General features: G+C 44.8%; 1 protein-coding gene across 1 annotated transcript; it reads left to right on the forward strand.

Moving 5' to 3' along the window:
• The first annotated feature begins 13,399 nt into the window (after positions 1-13,399).
• On the forward strand, positions 13,400-22,316 carry LOC143329816 (butyrophilin subfamily 3 member A2-like). The gene is made up of 4 exons (XM_076745916.1): positions 13,400-13,498; positions 16,786-17,106; positions 21,924-22,220; positions 22,312-22,316. The coding sequence occupies exons 1-4, from the start codon at positions 13,477-13,479 to the stop codon at positions 22,314-22,316; spliced, it is 645 nt and encodes a 214-aa protein (XP_076602031.1). The 5' UTR covers positions 13,400-13,476.
• Positions 22,317-22,754: the final 438 nt, after the last annotated feature.

Here is a 22,754-nt window from a genome sequence, read left to right on the forward strand (position 1 = left end):
CAAAAACCAAGATTGCATCATGTTGCATATGTAAAGAGGATCACACAATAGAAGACTGTGCACAACTCAAGAGCAAGATGCATCATGAGAAACTTGATCTTTTAAGGCACAGTGGTGTTTGTTTTGGTTGTCTGAAACCAGGTCATGTCAGCTAGAATTGCACAAACCGTTAAACATGTAACATATGCAATTCCAAGCATCCCACAATGCTACACATTGCAGCTAAACCCAGAGCATCTGAACAGCCAAGAAATGCTGTCATCCCTCAGCAGACCTGTGCTCATACTGGGGCTGGTAAACAGGAATGTGCTCTCTCAATTGTACCTGTACAAGTAAAGGCCAAGAATGCAAATAAAATTTTGACAACTTATGCTTTCCTGGATCCAGGAAGCACCGCTACCTTTTGTACAGAACGCCTGATGAGACAGCTAAACATGGACGGCATCCAAGCACAAATTTTCCTGCAAACTATGGGACAAGCACGTACTGTAAAGATTCACATTCTGACTGGACTGGAAGTAGCTGGTTATGACGACAACAGGTTTTTAGACTTACCTGAGGTTCACACCCAGCAAACCATGCCAGTTACAACACACAACATTATAACAGAAAAGGATCTCAGAGAATGGCCTTATCTGCAATAGAGATGGGGAAAACCCGGATGAATCCCGGTTAACCGGATGTTCAACTACGTAATCCATTCAGCCCGGATGTACCCATAATGGGGCCGCATACATAGGAGTACAGTAGGCGCGAAACAAGTTTACTTTGACAACATCAGAACAATAATGGAATTTTATTATTATTATTATTATTATTATTATTATTATGGCTATTATTATTATTGATTTATCAAAAAAGACGTAATATAGGTACTTAGCAGAAGCTTTTACTTTATTTTTATTTTTTAAATTTTTTTGGTGACTCAAGTGATTCTAGTGATCCGTAATGATTCGACTCCCCTCTTCAGACTGATCCGATCAATCGTAATCCCTCAAAAGATTCTAGTTTATCATCACTAATCTGCAAAAGATTTAAGTTCGTAAACTTGACGCCGGAGTGGATTTGTTGATTGGCACAAATGCTCCAAAGCTTTTGGAACCTTGGGAAATCATCAACAGCCGTGGCAATGGACCTTATGCTGTTCGAACCCTATTGGGATGGGTGGTGAACGGAATATCATCAGGAGTATGTACACTCCCTTAATGATGTTCTTAAAAATGGTTGTGCAGAGCAGGTGCCTCAACACCAACTGAACAGCACTCAAGGCAAAATCTGGTACATTGCACATCATGGGGTGTACCATCCTAGGAAGAAAACTTTGAGAGTTGTGTTCGATTGTGGAGCAAGTTACAGAGGCACCTCCTTGAACAGCCAGCTGTTACAGGGTCCTGATCTCACAAATTCTCTTTTTGGCATCCTTCTGAGATTTAGACATGAACCAGTTGCCATAATGGCCGATGTTCAAGCCATGTTTCACCAAGTAAAGGTATCTCAGAAACATGTTGACTTTCTTCGCTTTTTGTGGTGGCATAATGGAAATGTGACACAACCTCTGGTGGACTTCAGAATGAAGGTTCATATTTTTGGAGCAACATCGTCACCAAGCTGTGCCAATTATGCATTAGAGTTTCTGATGACAACACGGCTCTTTACAGTGACAAAGTGGTGCAGACCATCAAGGAAAACTTCTATGTGGATGATTGTTTAAAGTCTGTGTCCTCAGAACAAGAAGCGGATGAGCAATAGTCGAGCAGTTATAGCAAGCATCCCTGAAGAAGATCGTTCTAAAGCATCCAGAGAATTCAATTTGGATAAAGACAACTTACCTGTGGAAAGAGCTCTTGGATTGCACTGGTGCGTGGAAGCAGACGTGTTCATGTTCAAGATTGCACTTGAAAGCCGTCCATATACACGCCGTGGAATCTTGTCAGTGGTTAATTCCATCTATGATCCTCTTGGATTCTCGTCACCATTCACACTGCCTCCCAAGCTGATGCTGCAAGAGCTGTGCAAAAGAAAGGTTGGTTGGGATGACAAAATATCACAAACCTTTTTACAGAAATGACACACAGTGGCTGGCAAATCTTCAGAAACTGTCACTGCTAAAGGTGGATCGATGTATCAAGCCAAAGGACTTTGGACCAATAAACAATGCACAGCTGCATCACTTCTCAGATGCTAGTGAATATGGATATGGCACTGTTTCTTATCTGAGATTGGAAAGCATCTCTAAAGAGGTAAACATTGCTTTCATGGTTGGAAAGTCCAGAGTTGCTCCCATGAAACAAACTACAATCCCCAGGCTTGAACTTACAGCTGCCGTATTAGCTGTCACAATGGACAAGCTGATTAAGAAGGAGCTTCGACTGAAATTGGACCAGTCAGTTTTCTGGTCCGATAGCACGACTGTGCTTAATTACATTTCAAGTGAAACAAAGAGATTCCACACATTTGTAGTGGCTGTTATACGTGAATTTACAGAGGTGGCCCAATGGAGATACATAGGATCTAAACAGAACCCTGCTGATGAGGACTCAAGAGGACTGTCAGCTGATGATTTTCCAAAGAGTGAGCGATGGCTCAAAGGACCCAAGTTTCTGCTGACTGATGAAAAGAACTGGCCAAAACAGGAGCTGAACAAGCCTGCCGTCACCTTGTATGACCCTGAGGTCAAACAGGACATCATAGTTAATTCTTGTGTTGTTGATGATGCATCCAATGCTACGAACAAGCTTCTCAACTATTTTTCACATTGGGAAAAACTGAAAACTTCAGTTGCTTGGTTTTTGAAGTTTAAAGATCTACTTCAAGAGTTAAGAAAACACAGTAAATCAGCTAATGAGCATTCATGCAATAAAACCAAAAGGCAGAAGAATCACAAAGCAAAGATAAAGATTCAGCCATTGACTCGGAATTATTTACACAATGCAGAAATGGAAATTGTTCGCTTCTTTCAACAGCAAAAGTTTCAAAGGGAAATCTCCTTCTTGGACAAACGAGCGTCATCTGTGCAGACCAACAGTGACATTTACAGGTTGGATCCTGTACTCCAAGATGGGCTGTTAAGAGTAGGAGGCCGCCTGAGGAAGGCATCCATGCCTGAGTCAATGAAACATCCTATAGTTCTGTCTAAGGATCAACCCATATGTAAACTTATTTTACAACACATTCACAAGCAAGTGGGTCATGCTGGACGGAATCGCATGATATCTGCTCTTCGAAAAACCTATTGGATTACAAATGCAAATTCAGCCTGCAGAAAAATTGTTGCTGACTATGTTATCTGCCATCGTCTTCAGGGGAGGATTGGAGAACAGAAAATGTCCGACCTTCCAGTTGAAAGAATCTTGCCAGTCTTGCCACCATTTACTAATGTAGGGTTGGATTATTTTGGACCAATTGAAATTAAGAGAGGTCGCAACCTGGTCAAAAGATATGGAGTGATCTTCACATGCATGACCAGTCGAGCAGTACATCTTGAAGTAACCCACTCACTTACCACAGATTCCTGTATAAATGCTGTTAGACGGTTTATGTGTCGACGTGGACAAGTCTCCGACCTCAGGTCAGACAATGGTACAAATTTTGTTGGAGCAGAGAGAGAGCTGAGGGAGGCTCTCAGAAACCTGGATCACAGCAAAATACAAAGTGCTTTAGCAAGAAGAGGATTAGAATGGACATTTAACCCCCCTGCTGGATCCCATCACGGTGGAGCATGGGAGCGGATCATTCGCCTCATAAGGAAGGTGTTGTACTCCATCCTTAAACAGCAAACAGTGGACGACGAGAGTTTTTGTACTGTTCTCTGTGAGGTTGAAGCTATTCTTAACAGTCGCCCCATTACTAAACTGTCTGATGACCCTAATGATCTGGAAACACTTACACCAAACCACATTCTGTTGTTGAAGGCTAAACTTCAAACTTCAAAATTTATTTATTTATATGGCACTTTTCATACTTAAAAAGCAACACAAAGTGCCTCACAGAGGCTAAAAACAACAAAGAAGACAACAACAGAAAACACACACACAGACACGCACACACACACCCGCACACACACCCATACAAACAAGATAAGGAGTAAGCCACCTTTGGGTGCAGAGGCCTCCAGCCATCAAGGCCAGAGCCGTCCCCTCATCAGTAGACCAAGAGCAGTTCCCAGTGAGGGGGGCCCCCATGAGGAAACACTACTAAAACTACTACCACTACTAAAGCACTTCTTCCTGCTGGACTCTTTAAAGAAAATGACTTGTACATTAAACGGAGATGGAGACAGGTCCAGTACCTGTCAGATTTGTTTTGGAAGCGGTGGGTAAGGGAGTACCTTCCACTGCTCCAAAAGAGACAAAAATGGACAAAGCCACGAAGGAACTTCGCTGTTAATGACATTGTTATTATCATGGATCCCTCTGCTCCACGAAGTTCATGGCTGATGGGCAAAGTGACCAAACCCTTTCCAGACAGGAGAGGTGTGGTCCGGTGAGTTCAGCTTAAAACCAAAACAGGCTTTCTGGAGAGACCTGTCACAAAGCTCTGCATGCTGCTGGAAGCATGTAGTTAAAGACTGATATTACAACTAACTATGAAAATTGATTTGTGATTTGAGATTTGCACATACACCTTTTTGGCTCCTTTTGAACTGGATGTAATTATGTAATTGTAAGTGCACACCAACACAATTATGGGACCGGTGTGTAGGAGCCATTCTTCATTTATGTTGTGCAAGTTCGTTATTTTGACCACAAGGGTGCATTGCAGTTTTGTCTGTCTGTTTAATGAGTAAGCACCCACCAGCTGCTCAGCAGCAGCTGTACAAAATGAGGTGAAGATTGGTAGTTTGAGTTGAATGGTGGTGGGGAGCACAACAGTTCTTACCGACAGCCAGAGGAAAGCCAGTTCTCTTTAAGCTCAACATCAACTTCAGGGTAAAGTTCTGTTTTGTATATAACATTTTTTCTTTATTTGCAATAAATGGGAACATCACCCAAAGAGAACAACTTTGAAAAGGATTTTGTTTCTTCTGGAATCGAGTTAAGACCAATCCTCAAGCCACCATTACATGACTAAATTAAGTTTTTGTTTGATAGTCATCACAGTATTAATGATTAACTGATTACTCAGCCTCAATAAACTTTTAGTATCAGTGTTTCTGTTGTCAGTTCATCCTTCCACAGTCAGTGTGTTCCGTCTGGATTTCTTAATGTTCCTGCAGTTTGTTTGTTTGGGTGGAGGAGGTGGGTGGAGCAGGGCTTTATGTCTGTGGACAGGTGCTGCAGTGGAAGTAAATGAACGTGTGTCTCTATGTGTGAGATCTGTTTCAGCGTCTCTGTGAGTTTCACAGTTTTCTGGTAACGACAGTTTGTGGTGTTCAGGTGTTACAGCTGACTCAGGCAGGTGGAGGCGTGTCATGTGGTTTATTGATCACCGTGACAAACAATACGAAGATTCCAAATCAATTTGTGATCATATGTGTGTGTTCGTTTCCCTCCTCCACACAAACATGTGAAGGGTTTTTTGGCCGCCCTCCTCCTCTCTCTCTCCCACGCACGCTCATTTTTCCAGCCTGGTCGTAAAACCTGTTTGTGTGGCACTAATCTGGGTGAGGAGACATTGATTGATATGTGATAAAACCTGTCATACCAACAAAAACTTTACAGCACCAGGTGTGATTCATGGAGTCAGTTCCACTCCTAGTTCTAAAGTGGTGGACTTGGATCAAGGAGGGCAGTACAGGCGACACACACCTACATCTAAGAAGCAGGTGACTGTTGAGACTGCAGAGGATTCTGGGACTGAAACAAACAACAGTCACACAAGCATGGACACCTGGCTGGTCTCATGAGGACATCTTACCTGATGAGGACGGAGGACACAAACAGAAAAAAGAGATTTGTTTCTAGTTCAAAGTTAAAGTTGGTTGAATGTGTGTGAAAATAAATCTTTGGTGTCTTCAGCTCACGTCTCGCCACACGTCAGGGTGTGATGTTAGTCTTTGGCACAGTTGAATGGACGCCGCTGAGTGTCTCAGATTTCCCAGCTGCTCCTCCATCGGTTAGAAAAGTCGAATTTTGCGACGTCCCCTGCAGCTCAAAGTGGGTGTGTGGTGAAGATGTTCTCATCCTGCCGCCTGTTGAGAGGCGACTCGAGCTGAACTGCCCGCGTGGGATCCAAGATGCCGGGAAGCACCTGAGAGCTCCAGGAGGGTCCAGACACAAGACGAGCCATTACAAGCTGTGTCAGCGGTGTGAGATGGGATCCACTTCCTGTCTCTTACTGGGCCTGCTCGCCTCTCCCTCCATCCCCGTAGGAGATTTTAAACACTAACACATTACTAAAGGAACACTGCTTTGTTCACGTCAAACAGTACAACATTACACACAGTCCAAGTTAATGTTTGCTCCTGGTTTTGCTGCTCGTCTTTAGCTTCATATTCTCGCTCCGGGATGTTGGGAAAACGTGTGGCCTGTGAAGACTGGGTCCAACATTGGCTTTGATGGCTGTGGGGGTGAAAGGGGAGATCAAAAATTAGGATTTTCCATCAGTGTAGTTGTGAAATGTAGTTTATTAATTACAGGTAAGATCACTTCTTTTGGCTTTCCATCCCACTCATCTGCTGAACGGTGCCGCAGGCCTTACTTCACTCTTTAATCTTAGAGATTTCATCCGTTTGTTCTTCTGGGTGTCCAGGACTAAGATCCCGTGCTTGATCTGGTCTGTTGGTCCTCATTCACGTGTTTTATGTTGCTTCCTTCACAACTTCGGTGTAGTTCGTCATTCCCGTATGTAGTTAATAGTAATAAACCTTCAATCTAAAAGATGTGAGACTGAATGAATTAATTGGCTATATGTTTCTGCCTTTCACAGGGGGTGCACCGAGGTGTATGGCAAGCCCTTTTAACATTTAACAGCTAAGTTTGACTATCCGGAATTAACATTGTAGATATCAACAACGTCTTTCTGACTAGTCGTAATTACATTTTGAGTAGTTGGAATTGTCATTCCAGATATCTGTAATTCAGTTTAGACTCGGCAAGACTGAATTACAGATATCTTCAATGACGTCACTGAAAAAACGACATTCAACTCGTCACACATCTTGAATGACAATTGCAGATATCTGTTATTCAGTTTTGACTAGGCAGAATGAAAGTTAAAGATAACTCAAACGTCATTATGACTAGTGTGAATTATTGCGCATGACGTCGCTCTATTTTAGATATCCACAAATACGTAATTTCCCCTCCCCGCCATTATCAAAGAAGTGTTGTGGAAAGTAACGTTGAATCATCATTTCTCGCTGCCAGCTCCAGTCTTGCACGAGCTGCAGCATTAAAAAGATGATCGAAAACTCCTTCTAGTGTTGTCTCGTTCGCGAACGATTCGTTCGAAAGAACGAATCTTTTAAGTGAACGTACTGAACTGAATCACTTCCTCAAGTGATTCGTTCGTTTCTCAGTTCAGTTGAACTGTCACCAGGCGGCGCTGCTGACAGTTCAACTGAACTGAGAAACGAACAAATCACTTGAGGGAGGGACCGCGCATGAATCTATGGCATATTCAGTCACGTTTCAACTTCATTAGGCGTAAAAAACACCGTTTTTTTCAGATTTTACGCCGTTTTTTACGCCGTAATGCACAAAAAGAACGCCGTTTTTTACGCCGTTTTTTTTCAGATTTTACGCCGTTTTTTACGCCGTAATGAAGTTGAAACGCGACTGAATGTGGCGTATTTCTGGCAGGAACGGTTTGCCATATGAATCACTCAGTGAACTACACTCTCCTGAATCATTTTCCTCTGAGGGATACACTTTCATGGCGACCGTTGTTCCCCGTTGTTTTAACAGATTTAGTTTCCAGATAAACAAACTTAAAACGTTATGCTGGCAGTAATGAGGAGCGACGGAGGGAGATAGGGGTGTGTTGTGTTCAAGTGTACCTTGGAGAAAACTAACTTTTTTTTAAACTCTGCTAAATTTGCCACCGCAACAACAGTACAGTAGGACACAGCATGTAACAAATAGTGTATAAAACCCGCAGTTTGAGAAAACGCGTGACTGTCTGATCATCTCATTACGGTGCATATTCAGTGTGAATCCTTCACTGAATGTACTGTGGGGTATACGTTCAGTGAACGGATCACTCACTGAGCCCAATTTGCCGAGTAGACCAGTTAAATAGCAAACCATAGGATAGGACACTTAAAACATCATGATTTATAATATAGTTATATATAGTTTTATATTTACAAATGTGTTTGTCAAAGCAACACAGTCACAACACTCTCGTCTCCCGGTCCTGGAAGCTGTGAACTGAACTGAAACTTGAATCGTTCAGCCGTATATCAGTTCAGGAGTCGCAGGCTCCTCCTGCCAAGCACTGAATGATTCGGTGATTCAGTGAATGAATCTTTTGAACGAATCTTTCTAGTGAACTGATTCTAGTGATTCAGTACATCTAAAAGAACTGGCGTGCCCATCACTAACTCCTTCGCCCTCCTGCTCCGACATGGTGCTAATTAATAGCTAACAGTTAACACAGGTGCAATGTGATTTGATGATTTGAACACCAACGCACTCCACTCCCGCTTTGTCATGAAAATTCCAGGCTGAATATCCCGTTGAGGTTCTTTATTAGAAAGTCAAGCACACACTTACAGACACATGCTTCTAACCTAGCATCTTCGCGAACTCGTAACTCACAAATCCCAGAAGCCTCCGCTTCACGTAATGACGTCACCAATATTATGCGTATGATAACTGATAAACATTACATCGCATCACATCTCCCCCCTTAGTTAAGTAAATCATTGCCACAAAATCAATCCCTTGTTTACAACTAAAAATTCACAGCCAAGGTTACTTTCAAATAAACCTGTAATAAAGCAGAACATGACTGGCGGTTATTATCTCATATCATTGTTACTGTAATTCTTACTTGCTTCCTTTAGGTACCATTAAACAAATTAACTCAATGTTTAACTCATCAACTGTTTAACTCATTAACTTTAACTCGAGTATTATTACATGTTATGCATCAACATAATGCAACATAAAATGCAACATTTCAGATCATTTTACATTCTTGTCACATTTTTTTTTTTTTTTTTTTTCACATTCTTGTTACATTTTCACGTTTACCACCATCAGTTCTATTTAGGCACATAGTCCTTGAACCAGGCAGGATGGTTAGTAACTCTCCCAGATGATCTTTTGGGGGTGGGAGGAGGTGGGCTTTGAACCACCGTGGGACCAGGAGTGACAGGCCCCATGGCAGGAAGGGGAGGGGAGCCCGGGTCACAGGAACTGGCATGGCTCTGGTCACTAGTCTCTGGTGCAGTGACCTGTTCTGATGACCCCGGCACTTCCTGGATGTGTCTCCGGTTCCGGCGGGTGAGTGTCCCTTGGTCAGTTTGGACGTAGTAGGACCTGGGCTCAGGCGCCTGTGCGATGACTTTTGCTGGAGTCTTCCAGCCTTTTTCTCCGTCCAACTTGATGCTGACCTGTTGACCCGACTGTAGTATAGGTAAGGGCCGTGCCGAGTGCCGTCTGTTGTAGAAGAAACGATAGGCTCTTTTGGCTTGTTGGTCTTTGCTCTTCACTGCGTTGTAGTCAACAGGACTCGGAGCCAGCTGTGCAGGTAGGACGGGAACCGTCGTCCTGATCTGTCGTCCGATGGCGAGTTGAGCTGGACTCTGACCTGTTGCAGTGATTGGAGTAGCCCTGTAGCTCATAAGGGCTAGGTGAGGGTCTGGCTGCCGCAGGATACGCTTTGCTGTGGCAACGCTCCGCTCTGCTGCCCCATTGGCTTGTGGATAATGGGGACTGGATGTCGTGTGTTTGAAGTTGTACTGTTCACTGAATGCTTTAAAGTCAGCTGAAGTGAACTGGGTACCATTATCTGATACCAGTTCCAGAGGGATGCCCCACCGGACGAACATGCTTTTCAGGCGAGCAATCACTTGCTGGCTGGTGGTGTTAGTCAGCTGTGCAATTTCAATGTCACGGGAGTAACAGTCCACAACAATGAGGTACAGTTTGCCGTCTTGTTCACAGAGGTCAGTGGCAATTCTTTGCCACGGACCACCTGGCAGGGGCGTGGTCATCAGTGGCTCACGCCTCTGCGTAGGCTTGTTCTTTAGGCAAAATCCACAGGTTTTCACCATTTCAGTGATGGCACTGCCGATCCCTGGCCACCACACGGACATGCTGGCCCTTCTGCGACACTTAGTGAGCCCCTGATGCCCTGTGTGTAGCTGGGACAGTGTGTCAGCTTGCATTGAGCGAGGAATGACTATTCTGTCGTCGTACAAGAGAAGTCCTTCTGCTACTGACAAGTGTGCCCTGGCAGCATGGAACTTGTGTAGTGTGTGTGGAATGCGTGCTTTCTCACCTGGCCAGCCGGCTCTGGTGTAGTGGATGACAGTCTGTAGATCAGAGTCCTGGTCTGTGGCTGCCCTTATCACGTCCAGTCTGTCTCCTGTTATCGGTCTTGTTCCGATCATGGCTTGTACGTAGGCCTTTACTTCGTGCTCTGTGTCAGATGCGTCTCTGTCTGGCAGAGGACTGCGTGACAGCGTGTCTGCCACGACGAGTTGCTTTCCTGGGACGTGCACGGCCTCTGCATTGAACTTCATAAGACGCATGAGCAGTCGCTGACATCTCACAGGTGCCTTGTCGAGGTCGTATGAGTTTATGAGAGGGACAAGCGGCTTGTGATCAGTTTGCAAACTGAACTTCTCCATGCCCTGCAGATACCTGGTAAACCGCTCACATGCCCACACACTGGCGAGGCACTCTTTCTCGATCTGAGAATACCGTCGCTCCGCTTCCGTCAACGTCCTGGAACAGAATGCCACTGGTCTGAGGCCGTCTCCCTGCTCTTGTAGCAACGCAGCCCCCAGACCGAAACTGCTGGCATCAGCACTCACCACGGTTGGTCTGGTGGCGTCGTAGTACGCCAGCACTGGCGCTGAGGTCAGCATTTGCTTCACCTCCTTGAACGCCTGCTCCTGTGCCTCTCCCCAAACCCATGCCGTGTCCTTTTTCAGCAGGCTGTTGATGGGGTGCATGACAGATGAGAGGTCAGGGAGGAATTTCCCCAAGTAGTTAATCATTCCGATGGTCTGGCGTAACTCTGTCAGGTTGGTGGGACTCGATAGCTCTGTTATTGCTCTGACTTTGCTCGTGTCCGGTCTGATGCCCTCTTTCCCTATCACATGACCGAAATACGGGATCTCAGATTTTGCAAATTGGCACTTACTCCGGTTGAGCTTCAGGCCAGACGCTCTGATAGTCTCCAGCACCTTGCGAAGATTCTTGTCGTGGTCCTCTCTGTCCTTGCCGAATATCAGGATGTCATCCATGACCACCACGGTGCCCTCATGGTCTCTCAGGAGAGCACTCATCTTCTGCTGGAAAATTTCCGGGGCCGACGTTATGCCAAACGGCAGCCTCCGGTAGCAGAAGCGACCCACCGGCGTGATGAACGTCGTTAGCCTCCTGCTGTTGGCATCGAGTGGTATTTGCCAAAATCCACTGGAAGCGTCGACAGTGGAAAACACAGTAGCGCCTGAGAGCTTTGGCCCTATGTCTTCCAGTGTGGGCAGGATAAATCGCTCACGCTTCACTGCCTTGTTTAGTTTTTTTAAGTCCACATAGATCCTGGGCTTTTTGTTCTTTTTGATCACTGGCACCATGGGGGCGCACCAGTCAGTGGCTTCATGCGCCTCCTCTATGATGCCCAAGGATTGCATGCGCTTCAATTCCTCTTCCACTTGAGGCAGGATCGGGAAGGGGATGCGGCGCGGTGTGGCGACACTGTAAGGAGTGGCATCGGACTGGAGCTCAATTTTCACAGGTTCACATTTCCAAAGTCCCATGTCTCCAAAAACATCATCAAAAGTTTCAATTCCATCCACTCTGCGAATGAGCCCCATTTCTGTAGCTATTCTCCTACCCAGCAGGTTGGTAGTGAATGGGCCCCTCATCACATAAATCCAAAATTGGTGATTCACACCACGTTTCTCAGTCTCTGCTAAGAATTTGCCTTTGCAGTTGAGCTTTCCACCCGGGCTAGTGAAAACAGCATTTGTTTCTTTCAAAACTGGGTGCTGGGGCAGGCTGAGGATTGTCTGCTCTGAAATCACTGTGATATCTGCGCCTGAGTCTATCCTAAATTGCACAGTGGTCCCTTTAATTTGCAGATCCGTAAGCCACTTGTCTTCGTCGACTTCGGTGTTCTCAGTAACGGCTCCTAAGAACCAAGAGCTGCCCTCGTCACTGTCACTGTTACTGTTAGCTGCTGCCACTGCTCTGACTGCTTTTGATTTGCACATCGCTTCAAAGTGTCCCCTTTTACTGCATTTACGGCACTGCTTGCTGTTTGCTGGACATGCTCCGAACTCGTGCACTCTGCCACATCTCGAACATCCGTTTCCCCGTTTCAGTTGGCCACTTTTAGCTTTAGCACTACTTTGTTTTCTCTCAGTTTGTTTAAACTGTTTAGGCTTTTGTATGATTGCACTTACTTCACTCTCTGGGGATCGGGCGGTGAGGCTTTGTGCCTTGATGAGCTCCGACTGTCGCGCCATGTTGATGGCTTTTTCCAGAGTCAAATCCGGCTCGAGCTGCAATTTCTGAGACACCTCCATGTCCGCTAATCCGATGACAATACGGTCCCGTATCTGTTCATCTTTCGTCGCACCGAAATCGCAGTACTCTGCCAGTTCATACAAATGTCTCACAAACGCCTCCACACTCTCCCCTTGCCGTTGCGAGCGCCTGTGGAAGCACGCACGCTCGTGGATAACGTTCCGCTTGGGGACAAAGTGTTCATCAAACTTTTTCATGGTTTTTGTCCTTAATTGCAGATATCTGCAACTTCATTTCGCCTAGTCAAAACTCAAATTCAAGATGTCTGTAATTACGTTTTGACTAGGCAGAATGAAAGTTACAGATATCTCCAATTTCAGATATCTCTAACCAAAATTCATTTCAAGATACCTATAACTTGATAATAGATATCTACAGTTAAATTATGACTATCCCTAACTCCAATTAAATCCATTAAAGATATCTTGAACTGGAATTATGACTAGTCAGAATCAAATTGTAGATATCTCAAACTGGAATTACAGATATCTACAATTCAGGTGCAGATATCCGTAATTCACATAGTGGATATCTGCAACTGAACTGTAGATATCTGTAATGAGAAACCCCCATATACATGAATGGCAAAAGTGACGTCATTTGTCCTAGAAAGAATGTTCTAAGAACTTGTGCCGGAAGTGCTGAGCTCATTGCAGATAAGGGAGGCGGAGAAAGCGCAGACGTTTGTGGTGAGCCAATCACACGCCAGCAGTGCCTGAAGGTGCGTTTCTCTCAGATATAAGCGTGCTGATAATCTCAGGTGACATCGATAGCCCCGGAGCGTCTCTGCCTCGCGTGGCTCTGCCTCCTCACCTGGTCCGGAATGACGTCTGCGGATGGAAAAGGTAAGAGCGCTGAAGACTGAAGTGTGAATGAGTTTAATGTGAGGGGCTGAAGAATCAGGCAGAGGTCTGCAAACAGGATGTTAACGGAGCTGCTGCGTACTTTAGTGGGCTGATAACAGCTGCAGCTGTCCCTGAAGACCAGCACAGATCAATATACTGATTGAATTGATTACAGCGTCCGTCTGATCAGTTACAGCTGTGATCGATCTGCTCAGTATTTTTACCTCGAGGTGGTTTATAACTTCAGATGTGACGTCATTGCTACTGCATACGTGTGTGCGTGCGCGTGCGTGCGTCTGTACTTGTGTGTGTGTGGGCGTCGTCTCCATTAGTGTTGTCTCGTTCGCGAACGATTCGTTCAAAAGAACGAATCTTTTAAGTGAACGTACTGAACCGTTGAATCACTTGAGGGAGGGACCGCGCGCGCCGACTGCGCCGCGTCACCGACGCATGAATCACTCAGTGAACTACACTCTCCTGAATCATTTTCCTCTGAGGGATACACTTTCATGGCGACCGTTGTTCCCCGTTGTTTGAACAGATTTAGTTTCCAGATAAACAAACTTAAAACGTTATGCTGGCAGTAATGAGGAGCGACGGAGGGAGACAGGGGTGTGTTGAGTTCAAGTGTACCTCGGAGAAAACTAACTTTTTTTTAAACTCTGCTAAATTTGCCACCGCAACAACAGTACAGTAGGACACAGCATGTAACAAATAGTGTATAAAACCCGCAGTTTGAGAAAACGCGTGACTGTCTGATCATCTCATTGCGACAATTTGCGAGGGAACGGTGCATATTCAGTGTGAATCCTTCACTGAATGTACTGTGTGGTGTACGTTCAGTGAACGGATCAAGCTGTGAACTGAGCTGAAACTTGAACCGTTCAGCCGTATATCAGTTCAGGAGTCGCAGGCTCCTCCTGCCAAGCACTGAATGATTCGGTGATTCAGTGAACGAATCTTTTGAACGAATCTTTCTAGTGAACTGATTCTAGTGATTCAGTACATCTAAAAGAACTGGCGTGCCCATCACTAGTCTCCATCTTGCTCTTGGGAGGGTGGCGCTCTGATGTGCTGCAGGTGCTCCGCTGTTTCCGATAAGCTCTTCTGTGATGAAACCTCACTGATGGTTGCATTGATTGTCAACTCTGTGTTCTTCTTCCTGATGAAGTGAAACATTCGTGTTTCCGCCCGTGAAGCCTGAAGCGGAAGTCATGACGCACTGAACCCAGAGAGCGCCTGTGATGGTGTTTAGTCTCCACCCTTTCATATACAGTCAGTCCTGTATGAACACTGACATGAACTCACAGCACGTTCAGATGATCATCAGTCTGTCTTCGTCTCTGTCTGTCTGACTGTCTTCATGTCTGCTTTTAGTGAACAGACACAAACACAACAAAAACAAAGCACAGAGACACAATAATGCAGGTGAGAAAGCAAAGAGTGCTGGACGAAACATGACAGTTTGATAAGTTATATACACACACAGTGGGTTAAATACACATCAACAAACATCATTTATCATCAGCCAAGTAAACGTGGGGTTAAATAGAGACAAATACTTTTCTTACAGTGACTTCATTAAGAGGAAAACTCTGAAGTAAACGTGTTAATGATTAACTCCTTACTCAGCCTCAATAAACTGTTAGTATCAGTGTTTCTGTTGTCAGTTCATCCTTCCACAGTCAGCGTGTCCCGTCTGGATTTCTTAGTGTTCCTGCAGTTTGTTTGTTTGGTTTGGGTGGAGGAGGTGGGTGGAGCAGGGCTTTATGTCTGTGGACAGGTGCTGCAGTGGAAGTAAATGAACGTGTGTCTCTGTGTGTGAGATCTGTTTCAGCGTCTCTGTGAGTTTCACAGTTTTCTGGTAACGACAGTTTGTGGTGTTCAGGTGTTACAGCTGACTCAGGCAGGTGGAAGCGTGTCATGTGGTTTATTGATCACTGTGACAAACAATACCAAGATTCCAAATCAGTTTGTGATCATATGTGTGTGTTCGTTTCCCTCCTCCACACAAACATGTGACGGGTTTTTTGGCCGTCCTCCTCCTCTCTCTCTCCCACGCGCGCTCATTTTTTCAGCCCAGTCGTAAAACCTGTTTGTGTGGCACTAATCTGGGTGAGGAGACATTTATTGATATGTGATAAGATCTATAATACCAACAAAAAGTGAACTGTTTGTCCTCATTATGCTGGCGAGCAGCTGCAGTAACACACTGTTTTTGGATTTCTTTGACCTCTTGGGGGAACGAGCTGAAAACACAACGCTGACATGGCACATTTTAAATTATGGCCAACATTTTAGTGCACAGTCCCAACATTAGAGTTTATCTGGAGATGTGTTTCTGGCCAGGAAGTGAAAATTGTGATTAGAATCTGACCAGGTAGGAGAAACATTTCTGTGACACCAGCAGCAGCAGCAGCAGCACACACATCATGTAGAGAGAGAAAAACCTGTTCAGTATCAGATTTAATGGCCAAGTGTCAGTTCACAGACCAGGATCTGAGTCCGGTTCACACTCAGACTTTCTTATTTAGAAGAAGTGAAGGAAGACGAAGCTCCTGAAGGTGTTTTCATGGAGAAATCTTCAGTCCAGCTGTTCTACCAGCGTCACAGTGGGCGAAGCTCAGCCTACCTTCAGCTACGTCTGTGTTCAGTCATCCAGGCTGAGGTTGTGTTTCGTCTTTCGTGTCATATAAAATGGATGCCTGACGTTTGTTAGATAAAGTACAACACAGTCATGTATGAGCAGCTGTTGGACGTGTTGTCATGAAGTTCAGTCCAGACATTCGTGTCCTTCTCAGGATGAATTCTGGTCTCTTTGATGATCCTCTGACATTCATCTCACACCATCGTCAGGTTTGTCCACCACTTTGGTTTATGACCAAACAGCTGCCTAACTAATGACAGCTAATGATTAATTAGCACATGTTAGCATGCTAACATGCTAAACTCGCCAAACATAATACCCGCGACACATCAGCATGTCAATATTGTCACTGTGAGCATGTTAGCATTTTGACTTTAGCATGCTAAATTAACATTTTAGTCTCAATATTTCTTGATTTCTGCAATAATCTGAGAAACATGATTAAACATGTTTCTGTGTTAAAGACATAATTACTCTAAAAATAATGTAGTGGAGGAGAAATCTGACTGCTCACTGAACTGCTCAGACGCTGCTGTGTTTGAGTCATTGTGGTGGCATGAAGGTGTGTGATCTGACTTTCTTTCTAACCTGATGACTTTGAATGTGAACACACTGATCTGTACATGTTTTTGTCCTCCAGGACCAGTGGTCGTGAAAGAAGGGAGTGATGCTCTATTACCATGTTCCCTCAGCACCGAGGAGAACATCGAAGGAAAGCTCTTTCACTGGAAGAAGGACGGTCAGAAGGAGGTCTTCCTGTATGATGCAGGAGTTCATTACAATAACGGACGTCCAGGTCAGGATGAGCAGTTCAAAGGTCGCGTCTCACATTTTCAAGATGGGCTGAAGCACAGAAACGCCTCCATCACCATCAGGAACACGAAGCTGGCTGACAGGGGAAACTACACCTGTGATTTTCCACGTCTTCAGAATCAGACGTTCCACATCGAGCTTGATGTTGGTGAGAGCTTCCATTAAACAGTTAAAGATGTCCTCTCACTGACTGGTGTGACTGGTTTAAGATGGACTTTTGTCAAGCAGTCAGAATAAACATGTGCAGAGATTTCCTCTGTGTCAGACGTGCTTCATATTTCAACACTTTGTCCATTATGTCACCTGCACAGTTAAACTTCAGCAGTCTGAATTTTGTTCAGTAAACATGAAACAGACTTCTCTTTTTCCACAGTGTTACATGTCTGTTGATGGTTCACTCTAATGTTTGTTTTGCCTTTTAGATCCTGTCTTAAAAGACAGAAGCGAGGAAAACATCAGAGGTGAGTCCTGATGACGTCACTGTCTACACCTCACGTGTGTGTGTGTGTGTGTGTGTTGAGTTTGGCTCCACAGGTCTGAAATCATTGAAAACTCTTTAAATGTGTGTGAATCACTGAGGAACAGAAAGTACACATCACTTGTTAAACTGAAGATATTTATCAGGATGTTTTCTGTCTGTGTGGTTTGTTGTTGAGGTTTCAGTGAGTTTGATGAATACTGTGATGTTCTGTGTCTGAAGCGTGTTTCACTCTCACAGAGACCATTAACACAAATCATCAAACCAAAAGTTTTACTACACATTTTTAAATCAGCTTCAAGTCTTTTCCTGAGACTCGAATGTTTGAAAGTTATTTTTAAGGTACACACTTCTAATTTCAAGAAAAACACATTAATGATCCAATCTGCCAATATTTTTTTAAAGGTCTCTTTTATTACATGAAAACTGGGTTGATTTGATTTGCATTTCCTCATAAATTTCTTAATAAGTTTTAAAGTACACAACGTATTCTGAGTTAACAGAGCTCAGTACAATGATGAAAATTATTTTGTACTTTTGATTTTACATGAACATGTTTTTTTCCAGCGTAATTTATAATCAACGACAATCAATGACACACAAAGTTTGTTTCATACACTCTTTCACTTTCACTACACTTTCACCGGAGCAGTTTTTGTTGTGCAGTCTGACAGCTGCAGGGAGGAATGACGTGCGATTCCGCTCCTTCACACACTTTGGATGTAGCATCCTGTCACTGATGGAGCTCCTCAGTGCAGTGAGTGTTGGAGGGGGTGGGAGTCGTTGTCTGTCATGGAGGACAGCTTGGCTGTCATCCCCCCCCCCCCCCCCCCCAGGACTGAGCTGGCCTTCCTGATGAGTTTGTCCAGCCTCTTCCTGTCAGCTGTAGTGATGCTGCTCCCCCAGCAGACTACACCATAGAAAATGGCAGAGGCCACAACAGAGTCATAGAAGGTCTTCAGGAGTGCCCCACGCACCCCAAAAGACCTCAGATAGAGTCTGCTCTGTCCTTTTTTTAAAGTGCAGTGCTGTTATGAGTCCAGTCCAGTTTGTTGTTCAGATGAACACCCAGGTACTTATAAGATGTCACCATCTCAATGTCCCTTCCCTGGATGTTCACTGGTGTTGGTGGAGAGTGCGGGCGCCGACGAAAGTCCACAACCAGCTCCTTGGTTTTACCGGCGTTAATCTGGAGGTGGTTCTGCTGGCACCAGTCCACAAAGTCCTGGATGAGTCCTCTGTATGACCTGTCGTCCCCATCTGTGATGAGGCCGACATTGGCAGAGTCATCAGAGAACTTCTGCAGGTGGCAGGTGGGTGACAGGTGGGAAAAGTCTGCTGTGTAGAGGGTGAAGAGAAACGGTGCCAGCACCGTTCCCTGTGGGACCCCCACACTGCAGAGGACAGTCCCTGACACACAGCCCCGTGTCCTCACATACTGTGGGCGGTTGGAAAGGTAGTCCACTTTCCAGCATGTGAGGTGTCGGTCCACTCCCGAAAGTTCCAGCTTGTGTCTCAGGATGGCTGGCCCGATGGTGTTAAAAGCACTGCTAAGGTCCAGGAAAAGGACCCGAACAGAGCTCCCAGGTGATTCCAGGTGAGATAGAGCTCGATTGAGGAGGAAGATGAGGGCATTGTCCACTCCGATGCCAGGCTGATAAGCGAACTGCAGCGGGTCCATGGACGAGCTCACCAGGGGGAGCAGGTGGGCAAGGACCAGCCACTCCAGGGCCTTCATGAGGTGGGATGTAAGGGCCACCGGCCTGTAGCAGCTAGGGTCCTTGGGATGCGGGGTCTTTGGCACAGGTTCCACGCAGGACGTCTTCCAGAGGCGTGGCACCCTTCCCAGTCTCAGACTCAGGTTAAACAGATGTCCAATGATCCCGCTCAGCTGATCAGAGCAGGATCTGAGGAGTCTGGGACTGAGGCCATCCGGTCCTGCAGCCTTCCTGGTCTTTAACCTCCTGAGCTGATTCCTCACCTGGAGAGGTGTGAGGGACAAGTTGGAGCAGGGAGGCTGAGTGTCTTGTGAAGTGGATGGGCGGCTGGGAGGAGCAGTGGGGGGTGGCGTTGATTGCAGTGTTCAGCTCATCTGCCCACTTTGGATCCCCAGCCGCCTGGGAGTTTGGCTCCTGGTGACCTGAGATGGTTTTCAGGCCTCTCCAGACTCCCCTGGTGTTGTTCTCCTGCAGCTGTTCCTCCATTCTCTTCCTGTATCTGTCCTTCCCCTCCCTGATATTCCTTCTTAGCTCCCTCTGAACAGTTTTCAGCTTCTCTTTGTTTCCTGACTTGAAGGCTCTCTTCTTCTCCTTTAAAAGAGCCTTAATGTCAGGATTGATCCAGGGTTTGTTGTTGGAGTGACACCGTACTGTAAATGACCTTTAACATTACCCACAGTATTGCTATAAACGTGTTTTTATGTTTATTTAATTATATTCTTTAAAGCCAGGCCTTTATTTTCTTTATTTAGAGCAGACGTAAGATTGTGCCTTTATTTTGAAAGCGCCTCGCCGAAAACGCGGGTTTTCCGATCTTCTATCGGTAGCAAGAAAGTGTGTCAACAGAACTAAGCAGGTATTTGTGCAGTGAAAAGCGTGTCTGCTAAAAGGAAGAAAGAGTGTGTTTCATGAGCACCTGGCTGATAAGGGCACAAACTCTTACGGTGCTACATGGTGCTACGTGGTGTTACACGGCGTTACACAATGTTCCATGGTGTATGTGATAAAAATGGTTCATGGAATAAAACACTGTGAAGCATCAGTTGGAGAGTATGACCATCATTCAGCCGGGGATGCTACACGTACAGTCCTGGTGGATACAGTGTTCTCCACACAGAAGTTTATGTAGTCTGTGATGCTGATGATGTCTGTCAGACTGTCAATGTCCTCCTCATGAGAGTCACTGATTATATCCCACACTGTTGTATCGAAGCAGTCCTTCAGAGCCTCTTCAGCCTCATCAGACCACCTCTTCACTGTGACACAGCTGGTTGCCTGTTAACAAGGGGCTTGTATACAGGCAGGAGATGAACCAGGTTGTGATCAGCTCTTCCCAGAGGGGGGAGGGGTGATGATTGGTATGCATCCTTGGTGTTGGCATAGAATAAGTCCAGTGTTTTATTGTTTCTGGTGGCACATGTGACATACTGGATGAATTTGGGTGGAGTGGAGGACAGAGAGGCATGATTAAAATCCCCGGAGATCAGTAAGAGGGCCTGTGGTTTCTGAGTCTGGAGGCTGCTGCATTATTAACATTGTTTCACATGAATTCAGTCACACAGTCACAACACATTTATGGACTAATTTAATTTCCCCTTGAACTAAACTGCATTTAAAACAAAACAAATACCCTGTGAATAATCTATAACTCAAATCAGTGAAACCAGTTGACACTAATTTACCTTCGTAACTAAAATAAGCAGGAGAAAACAATATCAAGCCAAAACCAATGAACTCCAAAAGATAATACAACATGAGATACAACAACAACAAGAAGTGTTGCTGTTTGGTGGACAAGCAACATTTAACTCTCTGCTCATTATTATTATTATTATTAGTATTATTATTATTGTTGTTGTTGTTGTTGTTGTTGTTGCCGGATTACCAATTCATGCCTGTTTGAGAGAGATAGACAGATAATATCTCAAAAACAAATTAACACTTCCTGTTGTGATGTCTATCAGTGTTATTAAAGCATGATGTGAATGAAAGTTTATACGTGAACATTTCTGTTAGAGTCAGATAGATTTACATCAGCAATGTTTGTTGTTTAACAATGAAGACTTCAACTCCCATGATCCCACACTGCTTCATGACATCATCAGACTATCTTTTGTTATTGTCGTGGCTCCATGTGATGAAGCTCTCTGTCAGTCCTCTGAACTCCTCTGGACAAACAGTCTCTAAGTGAAGACAGCATGTCTCTACCTGGACGTTATTCACTGGAATCAGACACGTTCACACAGAGAGAACTTCCACCAACAAACACACTGAACACCTTTAATCAAACTCCTTCAGAGTCACCGCAGGTATTCTGTCCGTCTGGACGGACGTGGATGTCAATGAAACTTGACTGATTGGTGGAGACAAACAAACAGGAGGTGGTATTTGAGTTTGATGTTTGTGGAGCTCCTGTGGATCAGACTCAGAACACTTTGAAAACCTTTTCCCAAACACAGCCTGAAGATTTGTCCCCAGATTTATGATGATTGGACAAATCGTTAACAGTTATGACCAGTTTCCTGCTAAGCCCCGCCCCTTGATTTGCTCTTTGGTTGATGTTTTCTGATCGATTCTGCTCATCTATAAAAGAAACGTGGATCTCAGTCCTGCAGTGCTGTATGTCATTTTTGCTGTTGATTCAGTCAAAATCCAAACATCTTTGCTTTATTTACTTCTGTCTTGATTTGAGTCAGAAATAGTTTTTGCAGTTGGAAATAGTTACTAAACTTCTGGTAGAATAACCTGTTGTTTCTGTTTTGTTCTCAGGTGCAGCTGCAGAGCCGTCTGTCACAATACTTGATCAAATAAAGGACTGGGCACTGCTGCAGTGTTTGGTTCGAGGTGCTTCTCCAATGCCTAAAGTGGAGTGGAAGGACAGTTCTGGAAACATGGTTCCTGCTCATGAACCTCAGGTCTCACAGAGAGGAGACGGAACCTACGACGTCACCCTACAAGCTGCTGTGAACAAGACCGACCGATTCCGCTGTGTTGTCACGCAGGAGGAAATATACCATCAGATTTATGCTGAGACAAATGTGCTTCTCCCTCCTCCCCCTGAAAATGGTGAGATTTGTCTTATTGGTGCTTTAATATTTCAGTAATTTTGAAAGTTTATGTCTTATTAGTGTTAAAAAAAACATTTCTGTGTCTTCAGACTGAACATTAAGAACATTAGGATGAAAACATCTGCACAAGTTGAAAAAGCTTCAAACTGACTGAAAAATCAAAGTAAATAGTAAATTTCAGCATCAGTCACACACACACACACACACACACACACACACACACACACACACACACACAAACTCAGTCACAGGTTTGTAAAGGCGGCTGCAGCCTGATCTTGAGCTTCAGCATGAAAACACCACCCTTGTGTGCTGTTTCTCCACCTGTTTGATCGGCTGCAGCAGAGAGTTCCTGAAGCAGAACTGAGTGAAAATCAGGTTTGGAGTTGAAGTGAAGATGAGATGAAAGCAGTGAAAGTGTCCACGATGTGATTTCTGGATGTGAGCAGGAATCATCTCCTCTGTCTGAGCCTCAAACCAGGAGTTCACAGACGTTCAGCGCTTCCACGTTCACTCACATTTGGTCGTGGTT

The sequence above is a fragment of the Chaetodon auriga genome, chromosome 2 (genome assembly GCF_051107435.1).
Source record: "Chaetodon auriga isolate fChaAug3 chromosome 2, fChaAug3.hap1, whole genome shotgun sequence".
Taxonomy (NCBI): Eukaryota; Metazoa; Chordata; class Actinopteri; order Chaetodontiformes; family Chaetodontidae; genus Chaetodon; species Chaetodon auriga.

What these genes read in the sequence shown, in the direction of transcription:
- LOC143329816 (XM_076745916.1), top strand. Translation starts at nt 13,477, where the DNA reads ATGACGTCTGCGGATGGAAAAG. An exon ending in GACGTCTGCGGATGGAAAAG is followed by an intron (nt 13,499 to 16,785) that starts GTAAGAGCGCTG and finishes TTTGTCCTCCAG; the next exon opens with GACCAGTGGTCGTGAAAGAA. An exon ending in CCACATCGAGCTTGATGTTG is followed by an intron (nt 17,107 to 21,923) that starts GTGAGAGCTTCC and finishes TTTTGTTCTCAG; the next exon opens with GTGCAGCTGCAGAGCCGTCT.